Below are 23334 nucleotides of genomic sequence, written 5' to 3' on the forward strand. Positions count from 1 at the left end.
AAAAATGTAATAACGAAAATAATTTTAACCGAAAATACCGAAAAATACCTATTTTTTATTTATTTTTTATTTGGGGCGGGCGTGAGCCCTCCGTTTCCCTAGGTTAATAACCCCATCCAAGCCACTCCCCACACGTTTTAATCCTTCACCACACACTGCCATACATATTTATCCTACAAAATCAGCGTTTTTAAATATATAAGGTTTGTTAAATCTTTTTTTTCGTTATTCTCTACTTGTTAATATTACTGGATACCAATGCAATGATGTCACAATTATCCAATTCCATTACAATTGGATAGTTATGTCGTAACTAGCTGATTATAAAATGAATCTGAGCTATAAATCATATATCTGTTATGTCACATGAGATTTGTTTAGTGCACGTCTGCCATTTTCACAACCTCCAGACTCGGATGATCTTCTCAGGTGATCTGTGAGAGTTGATATGTGAAGGTTCTGGAAGGATCAGAAACCCATCGGCCCTCACTGTCACTTTCCAGTCTGTCTTTAGCGCAGGATGTGTCTGTCAGTGGTTGGAAACCTAGTGACTCGCCTTATAACCTCCCAGTGAGGATTGCAGATTGGGATTGGTGTGTGCTGCAGTACATGACATGGGTAGTGTGTAATGTGGTACATGCATTGTGTGGTGTAATGTGGTTTTGGTTGTGGCATGTGCATTGTGTGTGAATAGTGTGGTATGCAGGACATGTTGAAGTATGAGGATTTGTGTTGAGTCATATGTGCTCTTTGAGGGTTGTTTTGTTGTTGTATGAGCATTATAGGTTGCACTATGTGCATCGTGTTATGAGCGCTCTGTTCCGTGAAGTGAACATGCATTGTGTGCTCAGCGCAGTGTATGCTAGGAGTAATGGGTGCTTGATACAGGGTCTTCCAAGATGTATGGATGATACATGGTATTGCAGAGTCTGTATGATTTTATGGTGTGGTAAAATGCATAGTTTATATTGTGTCACATATGAGACAGGGATCAAATGATAAGACACAATCAGAAACATAAACTAAAAGTGATATAGTAGGAAATTCATACTTTGTGTGGATAAAATAGTCAATGGGGCAGCCCTAAAGTTCATCAGAAGAATCAGGATCACTCCAACGGCTGTATCTAACTGAAAATTCAAGTGGAAACTAAGGGTTCACAATGACTTTACTTAAGCTATGTGTAGTTCCAGAATCCCTTCCCAGAGGTGTGATGACAACACAAAGTCTTTATCAAAGGATGCTATCCAGGAAAAGTCTTTAAATGACCGTCTCTAGGTCCCAGAGTATTTAGGGCATGCCTTACCCCACCTTAGACCATACTCTGTCCTCACTGGTCTCAATAGTGCATCTCCCTAGAGTTCTCTTCTTTCCCTCTCAACTTGTATTTCCTGTGCATTGGCTGCTTCTTCTTCTTCAGGTACCTCTCTGTCTCTTCCAACTGGGCAGCCACTGTCGAAATCTCTGGGTCCCAGGCCAAAGAGAGAGACCTGGGCTGAGATTGTGCAACTCCAAAGGTCCTGTACATGAACTAGTGGAGCTGGGCAAGGTAAGAGGGTGACCAACTGTTTAAGGGTCATCTCATCAGCTCTTACCACCAACCCCTGATTCCTAATTCTCTGGTCGCTTACTCCCCTCAAACTCTTGCCGCCTCTGAGATTTCCAGGCTTCCTCTTCCATCATGATTCCCCTCATGGAGAGTTTCTCCTCCAACTCCTTACCCATTCTCCACTTTCCTCTCTCCCACTCCCCAGTCGTGCCCTCTTCAAAGAACAACTCAAGAAGCAGCCTGTCACTCTTTTGTAGGATCTTCTCCTTCTGTAATGACCTCTGGTCGGTATACTCCCAGTTTAACCCAACTTCTTCACTACTATCACTTTCTATACCTTTACTCCTTAGAGCACCAGCATCCTCTACACCACTGTCACCCTCAAACTCTTCACCCTTCTAGGCACTGTTGCCTCTGTTCTCCCTTTGGGCACGGGCACAACTGTCACTCACTCCCCTTTCTCCCATTCCGGCACTGGTGTCACAGACTCTATTTTCATCAAACCTTTTTGACTACTCCTGTCACTGCCCCCTCCCTTCTTCACCTCTTTGGAAACTACTTCCTTGCCAAATTAAACCTCTCTCTAAGGCTGCCACACTTTTTGCCTCTGGCTTTAAAACCTTTATTAAGCTCTTATAGGTACCACTGTTGCCAGCCGCCTGGGTCTCTCCTCCAGCCCTCTAGGCTTGTGCACCCTCCTGCTCCCTCCTACAACCAGCTCTAAACAAGCTTCTGTCTCCTCTTTCTGGTCTCAGTCTCCTTCCAAGCTCTCACAGGGACTGATTGAGACTGTGTGCTTTCATAGGGTTTTTTTCCCCACCTTTCAGCCTCTTTCTGGTGAAAGGAGAATTGGATCTGTTATCTGGGATGGGGGGTGCTGTTGTGCTCTTCCCTCTGGGATGGCTTACTGTCCAGATATGAGACTAAGGATTGTCTCGTCCCTCTGCTTGGATGATCCTTCCTGAGCCTGCCATACCCGGGAACTGCCTTGCAGCTGCTCTCTTGAGTTAAGGGAACTCCGGTTTATATCTTCAATGAAGGTGTAGGGGGATTGGCTGGTGGGCCATCCTGAGGATGGTTGTCAGTGCTGATGTCGGAGATGGGGCTAGCTAGTAGCACCTCTTGGGCAGTGCACTCTGTGGTACTCATGGCATAACTCTGCCCCTGGGTTGCCTCCCCTTGGCCTACCTATTCTTAGCTGTGCGAGAGTGGAGGACTTGTGTAATGGATGGATGGATGGCTGGCTGTCGAGGGTCCTTTCCTAGTTCAGGCCCCTCTTTTTACCTTTGTAGATTTAGATGGGACTCCTGCTCCCGTTTGAAGTGAGCCGAGCATACAGGAACTGTTTCTGTGATGTTTCTAGTTTCCCTGAAAGGGGCAGTCGCTGCAGAATACCCAGTGTTAATGGAGTCGATGGTACTGTTGGTGAGATCCTGGGTCCCTTTTGCCCATATGGATGGACTCTATTCTGATCCCGGGTACGATTAAGTCCTCGTGTAAAGCAGCAACAATTCCCAAATGGGAGGGTAATCCATCTGGCTTCTTCCCAGTGGTCCCTGAGTAAATTAAATGTGGTTGTGTTTTGTAGTATTTAAATAACAAGATTGCAAAGTTGGTCAAACCGGAACAGATTCAACATGAGCATTCATTATGAACACCTTTCTCTGACAAAAAGTGAAAGCCTTGTCCCGTGTTTTAATGCTCTTTGGTGCAATAAATATGATGTTGTAGTGAAAAAAGAACCTTCCAGTGTCTTGTTGAAAGAAATGTTGCCTGCAAATTGCATTGCTGTTTCTTGACTTCAGAGACGTTTTCTGTTTTTCCATGTCTGCTATTGCAGTCCGAATGTTCAGAATGCAGTCATTACCATTAGTAACATGCTAATCGGTCGAGAGGAAGTCGATAATTAACTCGATGTGCTAATATCGTTTACCAGGGCCAGCATATGCCCGGTCAACCGTTGCAAAGCTCTGTTTAATGCACTATAGTGTATATTATAATCGTGTACAGCTTCTGTACAGTGACATGTATTTATCACTTGTTATCGTTTTTAAATTGGCAACCGCGTATATTTTATGCAGTCATTCTGATATGGTTTTGCATTTTATTTTAAAAACAGTTTCAAAGTTTTGAGCCAACCTTCGACGTGTACGTTAACAGCCTGTGGGCCAAGAGACAAAGGGCCTTCAGGAGGTTTCAGCAAGCAGCTCGGAAGGTATGTATGCACAAAGACAACAGCATTTCCTCCAAGAATGTAACCCTCCTTCTTTAGGACAGCCTTGCGCCTGTCGCCAAGACCTGTCAATAAACTGCTCAAGAAACACATACCTTGATTACAACAAGCGCAGCATGTCCAGAAAGATGGCATCTAAATGTGGTTTTTAAAGGGAGGGAAACAGATGTGGGGACCTTGAATAACCCTCCTCCCTTAACAGCTGCTGAACACGCCATGAGATGCTTGGAACATTTACCCCAAAATCAAAACCATCCTGCTTTTCTACTTCTACCTAACAAATCTTCAGCTTCTCCAGTTTCTAAGTTTAAATTGACAAGAGTATTTAAAAGCTCTTTGAAATGACCTATACACCTGTGACTTCAATTGAATACTGCTGTTTCACTGACCCCGTTTGAAATGAGGCAGTTCCTAATAAGCAGGTTTAAAACTTTTACTGGTGCTCATTCTAGTTTGTTGTGCATTTGGTAGCGCTACCGCGACCTGTGTGTCAACGCAGTGCTAACACCAAAGAGAATCAGGATATCTGGTTGTCATGGTACCTGCCAATGCTCGGGCATTAGTTCACTGCATGCGTGATGTTTATTTTTACCTCCTGCAGCCACTTAAACCAATGCAGGGCCGATCTTACGCCAGATTGCACCCTAGGCGGGAAGCATCGTTGGCGCCTCGCCTACAAAATTGGCAAAACAAAAAATGGTATGTTACAAATGTATGTTACAGAGTTCCTGTCATCCTGTAATACACACCCCCTTCACAGCTGGGTACCGAATCATCAAAGCCTCGCTCGTAATCGAGTCTCCCATGCCACGTTCGAGCTCTTTCTGCAGTTGGGATGTGTTTTAGGGACTCCTTTCATCAGAAGCGGCATCAGGGGAATGCCTCTGATAAACAGATGTATTAATGCTAAGTAGACCTTCTGAGTATATTCCAAATTCAACAAGGTGTATCCCTTACACCATAGTACCTGCATGGCGTGTGCTTTCTCATCCTTATGTTTTTTAACCATACATATAGATGGCTTCAGCGGACGCTGTGGCTCATTGATTGTTCACTAAGGTTACCAACCCCGACAGCCAATCGAAGGGAGCCTGGATAGGAGTGGCCTTCAACCCCAAAGGTAGGCAGCACATAATGGTCCACTTCACAGCATAGCGAGATTTTCCCGCCGTGCACACCACTTTATGAAGGAGGTAGGTGGAGGCATAAGAAGCATGAAGTCAGATGACTAAGGCAGCCTTGCCTGTGAAGACAGAAGGAGTAGTAGCAGACAATCCAACGTTTGGAAAATGTCTACTGGGCCATCATGCTAGAAGACAATCAGAATATCATTAATAGTGTATGTATCCCGAAAGGCCGCTGTTTGGGGATTACATCATTGTAGATTGAGGAGAAGAAGACTCAATCTGTTGCATTTAGAGGGAGAGAAGGCAGTCGTATCGGCGAGGCAGTTATTAAGAGGAATGTAGATGTAAGGCCTGGGCAGAGTTAGAGGCTCCTACACAGTCAGCAATAATATGTTTACATAAAAGGGAAACCAAATTAAACAGGTGCCTTCTGAAATGGCTTTGGAGTCATGGAACGCAGTACAAAACACACCCCTAAATCCATAAGTACTGATTAGCAGAGCTGAAACATGTTTGGGTTTCAAACTGGAGATGTTGTGGTGTCCTTTACTGAGATTTTGTATTAGGTCAGTCTAAATGGTGGTGCTGCCAGTATTTTATGAACATGGCATGAGTTAGTCACTCGTAGACAGCGAGAACACAGGCAGTTTGAGTAATGAGTGTGACTCCTGGAGGCACAGAATGGACCCAGCCAAAACGTCTGATGTTTAGATGCACTGTTATCGGCTATTAATTGTCGTGCACAAACACAATCACTTGAAAGTCATTTTTGCACGGCATTAAGTATTCCATACCGCCCTCCCACCCGCTGTTGTCCGGTGCCCAATCCTTCTCCCTAGCCTGTCGGACAAGCCCAATGATGCCCATTGCTTACCATTCAATGTGCTTGTTTCCAATGGCCTGTGCGCAGGAGAAAGAGCGGTGTCTGAGGCGCAGGGATGTAGCAAAAAGCCAAGCATTCATTGGTGGCCAAAACACGTACAGCCATGGCGTGGGCACAGGAGGCTTCCCATCAAACCAACAGCAGGCTACATAGGTTGACCTATCACATGCCAAGGCAGCACAGTGGGTTGTGTGCTCCAGGCAGAGAGCTGTGTATTGGCTCAAAGCCAAGCATTGGTTACCAAAACACGTGTATCCAGTACGCTGCCACCTAAGGCTTCCCTCTCGGCCAACAAGTTACCTTGGCCGATCTAGCACATGGTAAGGTAGCTGCTCGGTGTGCTGCTACTTGCTCTACACAGAGGGCTGTGTGTAACCTAGTGGCTCAAAGCCAAGTATTGATACTCAATACAAGTATCCAGTATAATCACAGGAGCCAGGACTACAGGTTTCCCAGCCAGCAACAGGTTACTTGGGCTGATCTATCACTGGGTATTCACCTGTGTGTAACCTAGTGGTCAAATTGTGAACCCATCGCATGGTAAGGCAGCTCAGTGGGTTGTGTGCTCTGCACATAGAGCTGTGTGTAACCTAGTGGTTCAGAGCCAAGCATTGATAGCCAAACACAAGTACAGCTACGGGAGCTGACACCACAGGCTTCCTGCCAAGACAACAACTGGCTACCTTGGTCGGCCTAACATATGGTAAGGGAGCTCAGTGGGTTATTCTCTGCGCACAGAGCTGTGTATAACCTAGCGGCACAAAGCCAAGCATTGGTACCCAAAACACATACAGCCAGTGCCCCAGCACCGCAAGCTTCCCTCCCAGCCAACAACAGAATTCCTCGACCGACTTATCACATGGTAAAGCAGTTTAGTGAGCCGTGTGCTCTAAGCAAAGACCTGGCTGATAAATTTTAAAATGCAAATGTTCGATGTTACACACATTAGAGTCCAAAACAAGTGCATATGGAATGGGGTGCGGCCATTGCAGGCTTCCCTCCCAGTCAACAGGCTACCTCGGCGACTTATCACATGGTAAGGCAGCTCAGTGGGTTGCATGCTCAGTGCATAGAGCTGCTTGTAACATAGTGGCTTATAGCCAAGCACTTTTACCCAAAACAAGTAGTGTGTAGGTAAACGCATCAACTGTGAGACCACCACTCCACATTTTCACCGACCATGATACAAATCAGCCTGAGTGAGGAGGTTTGGCAATTCCTAGCCCGAACATTTTTCAAGGTAAAACTACCGCTTTAATGTAAAGGGTTTTGTGAAGGGCACTGGGGCTGGGACTGACGTGTGCAAGGAGTTACTGCCAGAGCCCTCCTTCAGCTATACTGGTCCCTTGTCTGTTCATTTGCAGGGAAGAAGAGCGAGGAGAAGGGAAAAAGCAAAGGTAAGGTAGTAAGGGAGAAAAGGAGGGGACAGCGTGAGGAGTAACCAAGGTTATACGGAGACTGTGCATAGCCTGTTTCTATTAAGCCTATCTTATAACTACTTTGTGCTCACCCTTCTCTGAACACCCAGGCAGCATGCTGGTCTGGCACGATGGTAATACCCGCCGTGCTGTGCTTGCGAGTAATGGAGGGGTGGGTACTGCAGGATATGCGTTAATGATTTTACAGTTACTTGCCAAGAATAATGGTTAACACCATTATGGTAATCTCGGCAGTGACAGACGGCACAAGGATGGCTTCTGGGCTCTGTGCTCCTCCTGGACGGGCACCTGCATACCTGCATGGCTGGGCCTTGATCCCAATTCCTCTGGCAATTTCAATTCCAACTGATACAGGGTCATAGCAGGACAGGCTCCCCAATCAATCAACCCCTGTGTCAGTGCAGCGCATGCGCTGACGGAGGGCACGCGCGGCCAGGTTTGGGGCCTGTCTGGCGCCACCTGAGGAAGGGAAAACAACAAATGTTGCTATTTGCTGCCCCGAGGCTGCTTAGTGCTAGCATCAAAAAAATCAACGTGGTGTGGTGCCTGGCTTTGCAGGAGCACCGCAAGCACGAAATTGGAATGCGGAAACTGCTCTGTGTGCTACCTCCCTCCCGTCATGCATGCAAATTCATCGAAAAGGGCCTTAATCATCATTCTGTGAACTTGGAGGTCCTCTCCTTTAAAACAAAAGGGCATGCATGTGTGGTTCCACGGATCCATGATGGCGACAAGCTTTATGTTAAAGCCCGACTCCTTGGGCTGTAAGGTATTTGGTATGTGAGTGTTGACATGTACCTCCTCTGAGCCCCTTTCTCTTACGCCCCATCTGCTCCCGCTTAACTTCTCTCTTATTCTCCTTTCACCCCGAGCCTATCTCTCTATTTCAATATCTCTTTCCATCTCACTGACCTTCTCAGCCCATGCCTCTCTCACTGTCCTCCCAACCCTCTTTTGTGCTTACCTCCAAACCCACCCTCTTTTGTGCTCCCCAGCATCGACCCCGGCACACTTGTGCTTCCCCTAACCTAATGACCCCCTATTGCACTCCCCCCCCCAACCTTTTTTGTGCTCCACACACCACCCGACCCTCTTTTGTGCTCTCCCAGAATATTGACCTTCTTGTGCCTACCCCAATCCACTTTTGCCTTCCTGCAGCAACCCAACCCTCTTGTGTGCTTACCTCCAGCACCCTGTCTCTCTTGTGTGCTTCCCCAGCCCCGATCCTCTTTTGGTCTCCCCGCCACCCACGACCCTCTTGTGCTTCCCCCAACCAATGACTCTCATTTACACTCATTTACACTTCCCCAATTCTTGACATTCTATTGTACTCCACCCCCATCTGCTACCCCCACCCACTCTCTCTCTCTGTTAAATGGCTTTGATACACTGCAGTGAAGAGAAGTCATTCTACTATGTTTTTAACTAATGTTTTGTGCATGCAAACAGTACCTTTCAGACATGCTTGGAATTACGGGGCAAGAAGAGCCCAAGTATTTAGTTATGAATGTAAAATGCAATAAACCACTTCAAACGCCAAAACTATTGGCTATTCCGATGCACACCACGGATTCTATAGTAGACTGGCAGCACCGATCCTAATTTGTGAATCCACTACACCATCTGCTCCTCCATACCTGAGTATTTGTAACATTATGCCTGCATTCGCACCAAATTGTTATGTGGAAATAGATGCTATGTATTCTCATGGAATTCACCAGCTTTTTCACCCGCTAAAAGTTTATGGATTCCAAAGAAATAATCCGAAATAATGCCTCCTGCAATGTAAGTACATGGTGCATGACCTGCATGGAAACCCAGGTCCACCTGGATATCCTTGCCTTGTTTTCACTAATAGTCCAAACAATGATCATTTCACAAAGGGGGTTCCCTTCTGTGTACCAAGTACGTACATTAAACCATGTAACCATGTACCACACAGAACCCAGTTCTTCCATAATACGGATTTCTGTATGCGTGTAGGGTTTTTCCTACATAAAAGGTGACAGGCCCTGCTGGTAGTTATCTAAAGTCAATCAGTGGCTGCTCAGTATACCACCTCTAGCATGTGTTTTCAATTGGCATAAGACATGTCTGTGGTAATGGAAACAATCATTGGCAAAGCCAACACTTTTGGCTATTGTGTAGTGTGAATTTCTCCCTTCTCCCCAAGGGGGAGCCCCTTTTTGGGAGGCTAGGGAGGTGAGCCTTCTCCACAACACCTTCCCTAGGGATAGAGGAAGTGGGACCTCACCGGGAGGGACTCCCACTTAGGGTACAAGGACTCCTGTTCCTGTATGAACTCCATCAAGTGGTACATACTATGGCCTACGTGGGGTGTTTCACAGCACCAGACTCTTTGAAGGACCATGACTGGGAGGAGGATGCTGTAATAACAAATCCGGTGAGATACCAAAACATGGAGGAAGAAGCCATAATATCAGAAACTGTGAACTATCAATACTGGGACAAAGAAACTCCTAATGGGTTATCTCAGGAGTAAAGGTCATGTCACATTTGTGGTGGCTAAAGCAGCCCTTCCCAAGGGTCACTTTGGCCTGAGCTTTGGCGTGCAGCAAATAAGGAGATTAGACACAGACTGATGGTTAAACAAAGCTTCTTTTATTAGATAGAAAATATGCAGCATAGAGTGATCAGCTGATAAGCAGGAGAATACAGCAAGACAAGGTGGCAGGCAGTCGGTGCTCTGAGCTCGCTCTCCTGGAATAGCCCTTCGACCACAGGTTATATAGCATATCCTAGGCAATCACTAGTATATTATAGTATTTGCACAATGGTGGGAGGTACTTGGCATGAATTTGCAGACATTTGGCAATAGCTGTCAACATCAAACTTGTGACCTTGTGACGCAGCCTGTGGGGACATCGCCTGTGTACATCGTGTTGATTATGGAAAAGCGGCATTCGCAGAAATCCTACTGTTCTCTACCACATATGGTTCTACTGCTATACTTATAGAGAGCAAACAGAAGAGAAGATCTGATGTGTCCCTTTTGCCTTTACTACGGGGTGTCTAATTTGCACCATGTACTTTTGGGCATATCAGAGGAGCTGTGTGCAGATGGATGCAAATGCAAAAGGAGCATATGAGGCCTAAATGTATGATAGCATAATGTAGCTCACCATAGCACAGCCTAGCATAGCATTGCATAACAATCCTGCCACATCAACCGCCTGTTTGGCTGTCCCCGAGACAGGCGTCGACCACAGGGAGTAGGACGGGTACACAGGTGACCTAGGAATAGGGTGGACAGGCACAGGGATCATCACAGAAAGGATGTTGCTCTAGAGACATAGATCGTCGGCCTCTAAGGTCCTAATTCAAAACTGTATTAAATTTGGTGTCAGACATTTGTTACAACACATCTGTCATTTCATTTCCATTTGAGACGCCTTTGGAGGTGTCCACCTTAAGTAGCTGTGTCTCCATTTCGAGATGCAGCAGCCTGGCCTCGGCGGGCCATTGAGACACCTGTTTAGCACAGCATGACAGAAGGCAGCGAATAGGAAAAATTATCATTGTAGAGGTGGCAATCATGACAACAATCATTAAAATACCATGTAGAATGGAAGTGCCCAGTGAACCAAAAGTGTTTTCAATCCAAGTTAACAGTGAGCCGGCATATCCTTCGTTTATACCGTGTAATGGTGTACCAACCCTTAGAGGTGTTTTATGTCATCCTCGACCTGAGAGGAATTATCCGGGACGCAGGTGCAGCATTCTTGTCCTATAACTTTACATGTTCCCTGTTGGGCAGCTAGTAAATAATGGAACGCCATTGTATTATGGAGAACCATAGTCCTAAGTGCAACTTGTTCACTTTTAATTATCTGTATTCCTTTGGCGGTGTTGTTGGCTACCTGCTCGAGGAAGAGTGATGGGGCATGACGATCGGCCCTGTTGGTTGTAGTGCCAATGCTCAGGAACCGTATGAGGTGTTTGAACCATGTTCAGGCGTCGCGTTTGGACCGTCTGGGTGTGTAGTGAGCTTTTGGAAAAAGGGGCACATAGCGGATTGCTGGGCGAATGAACCCAATAGTGCACTGACGAGTCCATTTAGCTGGTAGCCATTGGTAGGCACTAGCCCCAAAAATGAAATATAACCCTCTGTGGGTGTAGAGTGCTATGGTGGTGCTATTACTATGAAATGGTCCTATTTTTACTAACAGCTGTGCCGTTATAGGTGGTGGGAGTAGCACTTCTGTTAAGGACATAGGTTGCTGGTGTGTTACCCATTGAAGGCAGCGTGCCTATCGTGGTGAAAGAGATCAGAGCATGTGGAACAAATGCAGTTGGTATCTTGGTAGGTAAAGTATTGGCTTAGCTGGGGTAAAAGAATCCCTGGAGAAAGGGATGGGTCATATTGGGACAAGAAGAGTCCTTGACCAGGAGGCCATAACACCATTCAGCAAGATTGAACAGACTGGGATGAAGGGAATCCCCCCACTGGTGTACACAGGAGTGTGGGAGCATAGATAGCAATCGGAGGCATTCATTTGGTCCATGTAGGCCCAAGAGATGTTGAGGAAGGTGTTGGTGTCTGGGTGTTGGATGGTGGATGTAGGGTGAGGCAGAGCAAATACCATGGTAAGGAACAGCAACATGTTGTAAACAATTCAGATTCAATAATGCAATAGCAACGTTATTCCTAGCTTTAGGTGATTGGGGCCTTATGCCCAAACGTTCCAAAGAGTGTCAGTCGTTACAGGACCCGGTAGACTAGAGAGGAGACGACGCAAAAGTTCAGGCTGTCTGCCAGGATGATGATGACAGATGCGTAGAGCTGGAAAAATTCAATTGAGGCACTGGGCACACTTTGCTGGTCTCCAAACCCCCCCTGGGGCTGGAGTACTTTTGCACCTACACTCCAGGTGTGCAGCGCTAGCATGGCTGCTTGGTGACAAAAACTTCTGAGAGCGATGGGCCACCCGTAGGAGACAAGTGCAGCAAACTTTTGAGAGCAATTGTTCGCCTGCTGACGTCGTTGATTGGAGGTGTCTCACACATTGGTTGGCGTGTACCCAGGAATCATGGCCTCTGCAGCGCACTGCGATGTGAGTTTTCATCAGGATTTGGAAATGACCTTTCCAGGGAGGATGCAGGGATGATTTTCGCAGATGCACTTTCAGGACCATCCAGTCTCCCGGCAGGAGGCTGTGGCATGGTGTTTCAGAAGGTCGAGGCAGAGCTTTTTGTTTTTGCTGGAAGTGAGAACTGACAACGAGCATTATTCTTTTTCAAAATGACGCAACAAGATCATCATTCATTTGTAAGTCAGAGTTCAGGTGAAGGTGGCTGAGTAACTGCATTCTTGTGGGGGGGAGACTGTGTACTCTATTTACAGAGTTTCTAAGGTCCATGAGGACAAGAGGGAAGGCACCAGTCCACTTTAGGCCAGTTTCCTGCCAGACCTTGGCAACGCAGCGCTTCATGTCGCAGTCCTGGCGTTCCACTGTCCCTGCTGATTGTGGGTGAAAACTACAATGGAAGTGCTGAAGGATCCCCACTGCAGATGTTTTGTACAATCTGTCCAGTGAAATGGGTGCCTCTGTCAGTGTTTATGGAAACTGGAAGGCCAAAACATGGGATGAACTCTTCCAGTAGTTTCTTGGCACCTGTAATGGAATCACCATATTTACAGGGCTAGGCCTCATTCCATCCAGAAAATGTGTCAATGATGACCATGATGTACTCAAAGGCGGCGCACTTCGGTGTGCTAATGAAGTATATTGGGAGATTCACGAAGGGGCCATAAGGTACTTCATGTGCCCCTGGAGTGGTTTTCACAGGCTTTCCAGGGTTGAACAGAGACATGGTGGAAAGTGAGCAAAGTATTTCTGAGCAATGGAGGGAAACATAAGTGCAAACCAATATCTCTGGACCGCTGAAGTCATCTTTCCTTTCCTTGATGAGACAGAGCAAGCAACACGTGTGAGATATGGTTATAAAGCTAGTGGGCCACTAACTGACCCATGTTTTCATGCCGTAGGCGATTGAGCTATAAACACATTTGTGATTTTCCCAGCCCTGTTTTTCTGCCTTGCGGACTGCATCTTGGAGGTCTGACAGGACGGAAAGAGTTGCTAGGGGTCCTCAAATGAGAGGAGAAACAGCGGCACATAATCAGGAGCATGAGGGCCATGGAGGGCCACATTTTTCACATGGCCATCAGCCTGCGCGTTACCCTGCAAGTGTGGACTTTGCATTTCAAAATAGCCAACTCAGTGGGTCGCATGATAGCATTAAGCAGTGCCTCATCATAACGTGCATTAAGAATGGGAGTACATTGGGCAGTCGGGTAACCTCTCTGTTTCCCGAGGGTCCCATAGACATGTGAAATACCAAAAGTGTAACGTGCATTAGTGTAAATAGTGGCTGTGTGTTGTGTGGCGGTTGTGCAGGCTCGTGTGAGGGCAAGGAGTTCAGCAACTTGTGTTGATCGTATTGATGGGAGCTGAAAAGCTTCTAACACTTCAGAGGAGTTGCAAAGAGCAATCCCTGCCTGGAGACTACCTATTGAATCTTTAAGACAAGAGCCATCAACAAAGAGAATGAGCTCTGGATTGAGAAGGGGAATATCCTTGAGGTGAGATCTTGGTGATAATACATCAATCTCTGCAATGCAGTTGTGCCGGTGACCATCATCAGGGGTGGGTAGGAGGGAGGCCGGGTTGAGTGGAGCGTATCTGATGAGTGATGTTGGTGGCAGAGAGGAGCAGTTTCTCATTTTTGGTGAGGCGTGCAGCAGATAAGTGTTGTGTTTTACCCCAAGGAGGAGTGCTAATACAGAGTTGAGGTACTGCTACATTTATGTGGTGTGCTAGGGCGATGTTGTCAGCTTTTGTAAGGAGAAGGTCAGCAACAGCTACCACTCTGAGACATTTGGGAATTGCAAAAGCAACAGGGTTTAATTGTAAGTTAAAATGGGCTACAGGGCATTGTAGGTCCCTGTGCTTCTGTGTGAGTACACCTAAGGCATACCCCTCTTTCTCATCAGAGAACAGGGTGAATGATTTAGAGAAGTCAGGAATGACGAGGGCAGCACCAATGGGCAGGGCAGTCTTGATCTTGGTGAAGGCTGTGGCAGCGTCAGGAGACAATGAGAGTGTGTCTTGTCAGGCTGGGAGTCATGTAGCATCTTTTGCATAGGTGCCACCGTGCAGGCCTAATCAAAGATCCAGGGTCGACAAAAATTGTTCATTCCTTTAAAAGGAGCATAACTGTCTTTTAGTGACGGGCATGGGACATTGTAGGATACAGGACACTCGAGAAGTGGGCAGGCGCCTAGTGCTGTGGGAAATGTTGTGTCCTAGGTAACGGACAGTGGGTAGGCAGAGGTGCAATTTAGCTTTGTGACCCTGTCCTGCTAGGGCTGTGAGTAGCACTCAGAGTCTGCAAGGGAGATCTCGGAGGAAGGTGATGCTAACAGTAGGACATCCATGTATTGCATCATAGTGGGCCCTGCCCCCCGGAAAGGTGATACCCTGGAGGTCTTCCTGCCGAATCTGGGAGAAGAGAGATGGGGAGTCAATAAAGCCCATTGAAATGGACCTGTAGGTGAGCTGACATCCCTTGAAAGTGAATGCAGAGATACTGAGAGTCATGGTGGATGGGGACAGAGAAGAAGGCAGAGGCAAGATCAATGCAAGTGAAAAATTAGGCGTTGGGCGGGATACAGCAGAGAATGGTTAGGGGGGCCGGGACCACCGGATGTGAGGGTATTACTGCTTTAGTAAGGGCGCGCAAATCGTAAGCAAAACGGAATTTGCCTTTGCATTTTTTCTAAATTGGGGGCACCACTGAATTGCAAGGGCTAGTGGTGTAGTAGAGGATGCCCATATCAATGAGGGAAGATATGACAGACTTGATACCCTTCCTCTGGTTGAAGGAATATTATGCACTGGGGCACACACTGGATCTGGACTTCTGGATTGAGAGTGATGCGAACAGGTTTAGCAGAGAGAATGTGTCCTACCCCATTAGCATGTGCTGCCCAGAGGGCCACTGGAACTGAGTCCATAAGGTGTTGTACCTGTGTAGCTTGTGAGGGTATGAGGAGTGAAGGAGGCTCTGTAGGAGGCTCTCGGCTGCTGGAGGAGAAACACACTTTCAGCTTGCCTAGATTGTGGAGCCTCTTGATAGAAATACCATCAGGAGAACAATAAATGGTACAGTGCATTTTGTATAGCAGATCAATACCCAACACATTTGCAGGTGAGCACAGGCTCAACAAAAAGGCATGATGTTCAGTGATGGTACCAATAGAAACACAATTCATTTGATACCAGGTGTGGAATAGTGGTGCCAGATATCCCAACAGCATTGACCATTTCCTTCGAAACATCCACATTTGTAAATTCAGCCACTCGCAGCCTGTACACCATGGCACCAGTGTCAATCAAACAATTCACCCTTCTCCCTTTGATGTCACATTTGAGATAGGGACCAGACCGGTCCAGTGGAAGCAAAGCAGCAGACAGCACAGCAGGGTCCCTCTGGTAATATTGTGAACCATAGGACATATGCATGTCCTGGTAGCCCCGTTAGGAGAAGGAGGCGACAGAGGGGATGGTGGTGGTGTTGTAGGGTAGCAGTTGGAACTGTTAGGAGGAATGGACTCATTGCGTGGAGTAGTGGTTTGGCAGGTTTGGTAGGACATTGCTGGATGAGATGGCCTAGGCTGGCAAGTCTGCTTGTTGTGGCGTAGGGGGTCCCCCCTGGTGCATTGTAGGTGGTGTATGTATGAAAGAGAGGGGTAGGACACCCTGTTTGTATTGGTGCTGGACTTCAATTGTTCTCACAAGTTGAGGTAGTGCGTGTAAAAAGATAATTCGTGCTAGTTGATAAGTGTTTGCAGTGTTGATTTTTATTGGCATGAAGCTGCTATAATTCGACTGAGCACCAGTGGTGATGCTCACATAGAAAAAGCCGACACCTGTTTCGACCATCAGGTCTTTATCAAGGCTGTGCGGTGGTGCCATAGTGATGTTATCATATTAGTGTTGTGGGTGGCGGGTTGCCGTGATTGGTGATGTGAGTTGTGACATGGACATTAGTCAGGTTACATAGTTACACCATGTCCGTTCCTCACCATGGACTCCCGCTGCATATAACTTGCGCAAACATGCACACACTAACGGGGGGCCACACCGCACACTAGGAGACGCAAGCCCCTTACTCGCCTTCTCTCCCGCAACCATCCCTTATTAGCCACATGTTGCGTGCTGCGTTCTCCCCACCCACCCCGCACAGGGGGATAGATGGCGAGTGAGGAGCTTGCATCCTCTGGTGTGAGGTGTGGCCCCACGTTTGTGTGTGCATGTTTGTGCACATTACATGCAGCAGGAGCCCATAGTGAGGAACAGAGGCGGTCTCTGGGGAGGGCCCTGAGTTGGGCATAGCGCAATGCTAGGACAGATGATGCAATTGGGTTGCACCAGGATTGAGTGTTTGCTTGGGCTATATGTAGCAGTTAGGGTGGTAACACAACCCCTCGTGGACCATTATGGTGATGGCCCTGGTTATGGTGGGTGGCAGATTTGGGGGGGGAGCTCTGTCAAAATGGGAAGGCTTGGGCGGGGATGTGTCCTTACCAGGTTGCCATGGGGATGTGAACGTGATTTGGTAGAACGGTCACGTGGGTGTGAGACCTACGGGTTGGGTAAATAACTGTGTGAGGTGTGGGAGAGGATGTTTGATGTCGGCATCCAGTGTGTATTGATGCTCAGTCAGTGCTGTGAGCTGATTGTGCATTGTGGCTTAGTACATAATGGTCAGCGGGGGTGAATGGGGTGGGCCACCATGTTGGCCAAAGGTTGGTGAATTGGGGTAAGTCCCCACATATTGCATAATGTTGTTAGACAAAACGCGATATGGTTGTATCGGACAATTGGTTCCATGGTATTGCGGCAGGGGGTTGTAGAAGGAATGTGGGTGGTCCAGCCTAAGTGACCAACTGAGGTATCTTGGAGGTCAGGGGAAGGCCAGCTCACAGCACTGACTGAGCATCAATTCAACAGGACTAAAATCAGACCATGTGCCTGGTATCTGCTTTGCACAGCGTGCCTTCTGCACTTACGGGAAGCCCACCTACAACATCTTCTCCCACCTCACACAGTCGGTAGTTACCACTGGATTCTATGTACCAATTTATAATGCACCTCCAGCTCACATACTGACTGAGCATTAATAGAACAGGGCTCACCTCAGACCATGTGCCTGGTATCTTGCTGCCTTCTTCCCCCCACCCCTGCTCTCACGCTGTCATTATGTCATTCTATTCAGCAGATAAACACTCAACCTCATCAGCTGTATTTACGTTGCGCCTGGCATTCTTCCAAGGCTTGCACTTAATTGCGTATGATCCCACTCTTGACAGCAGTGCCTCACCCACAACGTGGCACCCCAGCCCCGCATTCTCCAACCTTCCTCTGACAGAGACCAACCCACCCACACTCCCATTCCGCCACTATAGCATGGGATCACCCTGACATGTCACACGCAATCTCACGACTACAGCATCACTTAAGAATTTGCATTCTTGCGGGCTGCACCAGACTCATCACTCAGAAATTCTCTGCACCACTGTATGCAGCACCACACCCACTGCATGACGGACACCTGCCTAGCAACATCACATACTGCGTGGGTTACATGCATCATCCCGCCCTCGCCTGAGGGCCCAAACACACACCATCTGGCTCATGCCCAGACCTGATAGCAGCCCCTCCCCGGGGGATTTAGGACACGTCCAATTGCCCGCACTTGCAGTAGCCACCCAACTTACCATCCTACCTTCTCCCGGTACAACTCTCTGTTACTTACCACACCATCATTATGCCATTCTACTTTCGCAGTTGCTATGCAGTGCCCTTAATCAAGGAACAAGACTCTTCCTTTTCTCAACGGTAAGAACCACCTCCCACCGCCTTTTAATTGATTTCATACTATACATAACCGTTCAATTCGTCATATATATATATATATAAAACACACGTGTAGGACCACAAAGGGTTTCTCACCTGAGTATTTCCCTATATATCATGATCACACAAATAAAACACAGGCAATATCATTCATAGTTGTTTACAAATACACCAGATGAATGGATTCTGCATGTTTTGCCCTCCTACCATCTAAACTAAGCCCTTGTGTATTTGCTACCCCTAGGTCCGCTTATCTAGGGTCAGGGGATAGATATAGAAGCTTGCCCTGTCACTTATCTAATTAAATTGTTGCAGAGTTTCTTGTTTGTTAAAAGGCACATGTCGGATTAGCTATAGACATATGTCAGATGCTTTACAAATGAAGTAATTTGAAATGTAATCTTTTTTCTATGTAAAGCAAAGAACAATTTTTACTAAAAGCATTGTTGCCAAAGTACTGTGTTCGATGTCATGCCACAGCAAAAACAGCAACGGAACGAGATGTCTGTGTTTTTCCCGCACACCGAATCAGAGTAACTAAAAAATTGGAACTCTGAAACGTGTGAATTGAAAGTCCATCCTCTCTTGTAGATCAAAGAGGAGAAATCCACGACCTTTCACCATCAAGATGGTTCTTCTTTTCTTCTCCCAGGTCGGGACAAAAGCCTACCAGTCTCAGTGTTGTATCAACGCTATGCCACTTTCATCAGGGCTACAAAAACTGAAACACTATGTGGTGTGCCATATTCAAGGTTGTCATCAACCGGACTTTTAACTAATTGTCTTGTTCTGGAGGGACCCCACCCTCATTCAGTCAAAATCCCCAAAATGTCGGTCCATCTATGCAAGACGGGGTACAATAGCTTATGGAGTATATCTGGGCGGACGCCTTTAGTCACACGTGCCGGTCAACCTGGACTTATGTTAAAGTTGGCCCCTTAAAGCTGTCAAGAATCGATAGGAGGTGTAGTGGGGGCTCGTCTATATTCATCCCCTCACCCTAGATAAGCAGACCATCAGCGCAACCTAGGGGTAGCAAATACACAAGGGCTTAGTTTTGTTGGTAGGAGGGCAATATAGGCAGAATCCATACATCTGGTGTATTTGTAAACAACTATGAATGATATTGCCTGTGTTTTATTTGTGTGGTCATGTGTATATATATGTATACATGTCACATCTGTTTCACTGTGTCACCAACTACACAAATGGAACATTTATGTAGCTATGTAACCTGACTAATGTCCATGTCATAACTCGCATTACCACTCACCGCAACCCGCCACCCACCACACCACCATATGATAACTTCACAATGGCACCACCGCACAGCCTTGATAAAGACCTGATGGTCGAAACACATGTCAGACTTTTCTATGTGAACATTACCATTGCTGCTCAGTCGAATTATAGCAACTTCATGCCAATAAAATCAACACTGCAAGTGAAAACACTTACAAACTAGCATGACTTAACTTTTTGACTGTGCAACACGCACTACCTCAACTTTTAAGAACAATTGAAGTCCAGCGCCAATACAAGCAGGGTTCCCTAGCCCTCTTTCACACATATCCTACCGCATGGGACTGTTTGAGCATTTTCCCGCAGGAACCCTTGACCAGGCAGCAGGACACACCATTGACAATTGTACAAGATCAGCGCAGGGGTCCATCGTTCCTTGAATGCTCTCACCACTTCCCCATTGTAGGTGGTGTGCGGGCCCTCAAGAGGGGCAAACATGATGGTAGTTTGTATAGCAGGTCCACAGGTGGCGCTGTAGGCACCTCTGAAATGGAGTCTTTAATAGTGTCTGCAGAAACACTTGAGTAGAGCTTGTTTTGCAAGTGTTTACTGTATGGCCAGCCGGCCTTGGATGGATGCTTGTAGTGCTCTAATTGTTTCTCTAGCTTAGCCTGAGAGTTCCTCAGTGATCTAGTCTGACTGTCCCACAATCTGTCTGTAGATACTTTGATGATCATTGGTTGGCTTATTTCGCCTGGTACAGACACCTTACACTTTCTATGTCCCAAAGCCTTGCGCAAGAAAGCAAGGTGATCCGCATGAAATGAGCCCTCAAGAGGCCACTGAAATTCCTTTTGACCCCAAGTCAAAAAAGGTAACTGTTTCAAATATTTGCAGTTGAATGTCCTATATGTTGAAAGCATGAAGAAGGCATTAGTTCCTATTGCAGGTGTAAGTTTTGTTGTGGATAGCCTAGAGCCCATTTCTAAGTCTAGAAATCAAAGGAGCAGGCAGACACAAATGGCGGTAGGCCCACAGGTATTGCAGATCAAGAGGGGTGGTGCAAACCACCTCCCGGTAATTTGTATTTACTGGTGGCGACAGCGTAAAGACAAACTGGAGAGATGGTACAAAAGGGGAGATGGGAGCAAGCAAGGATTGATATTTTTCTGAATATAAAGATAAAGTAAGACAAAAGAGGAACCACCTCAGGGTTAACTCGGCAATAACATTTTAGCACTAAGCTCCCAAATGGCCATGGTCCATCTGCAGAACCTCTTTTGTTGAAACAAGACCACAGATATAGACGGCAAAGCTCTGAGTGTTGTAGTAGGTAAAGCAATTAAGGGGGACCAATCACGAAAATTCTTGCCAATTAAGGCCTCCTCTGTGTATGGAAGTAAAGCATATAGGTGTTTCTGTGGTACTAAGGTGTCTGTAGCATGGACAGGGCGCTGCCAAGGATATGTATGCTAATGGCGTACCACAGCCACCCTTTGAGTGTCAGTCAAGCTACGGTATGTAGAAAGTCTTAAAAATAGGCACAGCGGCGGAGGACAAACAGAAGGCAACACAATCGGCTGCAAATCTAGAAACGGCAGACCCAGGAATGGACAACAATCTTACAGCGACGCCCCGCTGAGGAAGCACACTTAATAGACAACAAGGGGCAAATGCATCAGAACCTGTGTCCGATCCTGGGGGGCATGCGACAACACACCTGGACCCCCCAGTCTGTACAACCACCTAGGTCACAAATCATGGTTATGTGGCGGCACACATTAATCACGGGCGCAGACACTCTCTCACTCAATCTGGAGACAGTAGCATGTCCCAATAGTTTGCAAACCAGAAATGGACCATAATATCACACAGGGCCCATAGGCCTGATTCACAAGAAAACGAAATGGGATCAAAACCTCCACTTCAACCAATGTGAGAAGCAAAACGAATAGCAACCCAAACTATTAAACCTAACCTGACAAAATCCCAACATCTAATGCAAAAATGTGATACCAAACTTAACGATAGCTGAAACAGAAGCAGTTTTAATCAGAACATGACAGACAGTAATGACTTGTACACAATAGGCCAGTTGTTTGCAAGAAAGCCCCTTTTTTTACATTCGTACCACACACAGACTGCATTCTGTAGTTCAGAGCTTGTCTTTATCATTGTTTCCTGTTTGGCGAGAATATTTGCGAAAACATTGGCTTCGATGTGAGCTGTGGCAGCCTGCCAGCCTTTTCTGCATCTGCTGGCAGGTTCTCTGATACAGGGAAGAGGGGAGTGTTGTGGGCTGTTGTTGGCTGTCAGTGCCTCATGTGACTGCAAGGACCTGCTCTGCTACAATATGGGACACTACAATATGAGACACCTACCTGTTTGCTAACTTGACCAATATCCCTGTACACCGACTTGTAATCATAATGATCTCTAATAGAATGGCACACAAAACTGTGCACAGGGTAGTCTTCAGCACTCATTTCTTTATTGGGAACTCAATTTGAACATATCTCTACCCTGGAGACTGCAAACAGTGCATAGAGCAAGATAGATCGACAGAAGCCACACAGACACAATAAATGCAACAGACAGAGCTAAAAATTATCTGTGGCGCAGCCATCTTCCCAGTTACAGACCAATACAAAATATACATGACAAATCAACTTTTAGTCAAAATATAGTATAATTTCAAGAAACACAGAGTGACAGAAAATAAGCAGCTGGAAGGTTGTATATTTACTGATGAGCCAGAGGGAATAAGTTCACGGCCGGAGATTCTCCGCGGCCCACCTGTCAACCTCACTGCCGATTTTGGCACCTTTGCAGTCAACAGGTGTGCTATGCTTATGAAAGCGCTCTCTAGATATGGTGATGACCTTATTTAGTCGTCCTTGCGATCATGGTTGATGGCAGCCCCCAGAAAAACTCCTGCAGAGTTAGGCCAGAGTCACTGAAGCATCTGTGGTCACTTTGGCCTCAACTTCGGTGTGCAGTAAATAAGGAGATTAGAAACATACTGATGGGTAAACCAAGCTTCTTGTATTAGACAGAAAATACAGAGTGATCAGCTGATAAGCAGGAGAATACAGTAAGACAAGGTGGCAGATAGTCGGCACTCACAGCTCTCTCTCCTGGAACAGCCCTTAGAGTGCAGGTTATATAGCATATCCTATGCATTCACTTATATATTCTAGTATTTGCACAATGGTGGGAGGCTTGGCATGAATTTATAGACATTTGGCAATAGCTGTCAGCATTTCTCTTGTGACGTGGCCTTGCAGGGACATCGGCTGGGTACATTGTGTTGTATTATGGATATGAAGCATTCTCAGAAACCCTACTGTTATATACCATATATGGTACTACTGCTATGCTTGTAGAGAGCAAATGGCAGAGAAGGTCTGACTTGTCCCTTTGCCTTGCTACGGGGTGTCTAATCTGCATCAGGTGGGGTTTGAGTATGTCAGAGGAGCTGAGTGCAGAGGGAGGTAGAGGGAGGCAAATGCAAAAGGAGCATCTGAAGCCTAAATGTATGAGAGCATAATGTAGCTTACCAAAGCATAGCATTGCATAACAATTCTGCCACATCACTTTAAAACCCTAATCCATGAGGAGGTAGAAAACGTGACCCCAATGGAAGACGTAAAAGAGGGGGAACGGAGACAGAGAAACCGATGCATGTCAGCTGGGGAAGGCCCTGAGCTACGTGACTTCAGACATAGAACACCACATACATTGGCTGGGGAATCCATGGATTTCTATTTCTATGTGCTTATAACACGCCGAAGCCCGCAGGCATCAGGGCGCGGAGAACCGACGATTTAAGATTCACACGATTGGATAGAGTTTCTAGCTTCTAAGGTATCCAGGCTGAGTCTAGAGGGTACCCTCGGGCTAAGAAGTTACTGG

The 23334-nt window shown here is 46.7% G+C and overlaps 1 protein-coding gene across 1 annotated transcript in view; it reads left to right on the forward strand.

The window, feature by feature from the left end:
* Positions 1-23334, forward strand: part of CFAP221 (cilia and flagella associated protein 221) — a 988124-nt gene that overhangs the window by 612535 nt on the left and 352255 nt on the right. Inside the window, exon 14 of the mRNA XM_069616611.1 lies at positions 3669-3764. Coding sequence (XP_069472712.1) covers positions 3669-3764 — 96 coding nt within the window. The remainder of the gene's footprint in view (positions 1-3668; positions 3765-23334) is intronic.

Source organism: Ambystoma mexicanum, chromosome 9 (genome assembly GCF_040938575.1).
Source record: "Ambystoma mexicanum isolate Mex_15411 chromosome 9, UKY_AmexF1_1, whole genome shotgun sequence".
NCBI lineage: Eukaryota > Metazoa > Chordata > Amphibia > Caudata > Ambystomatidae > Ambystoma > Ambystoma mexicanum.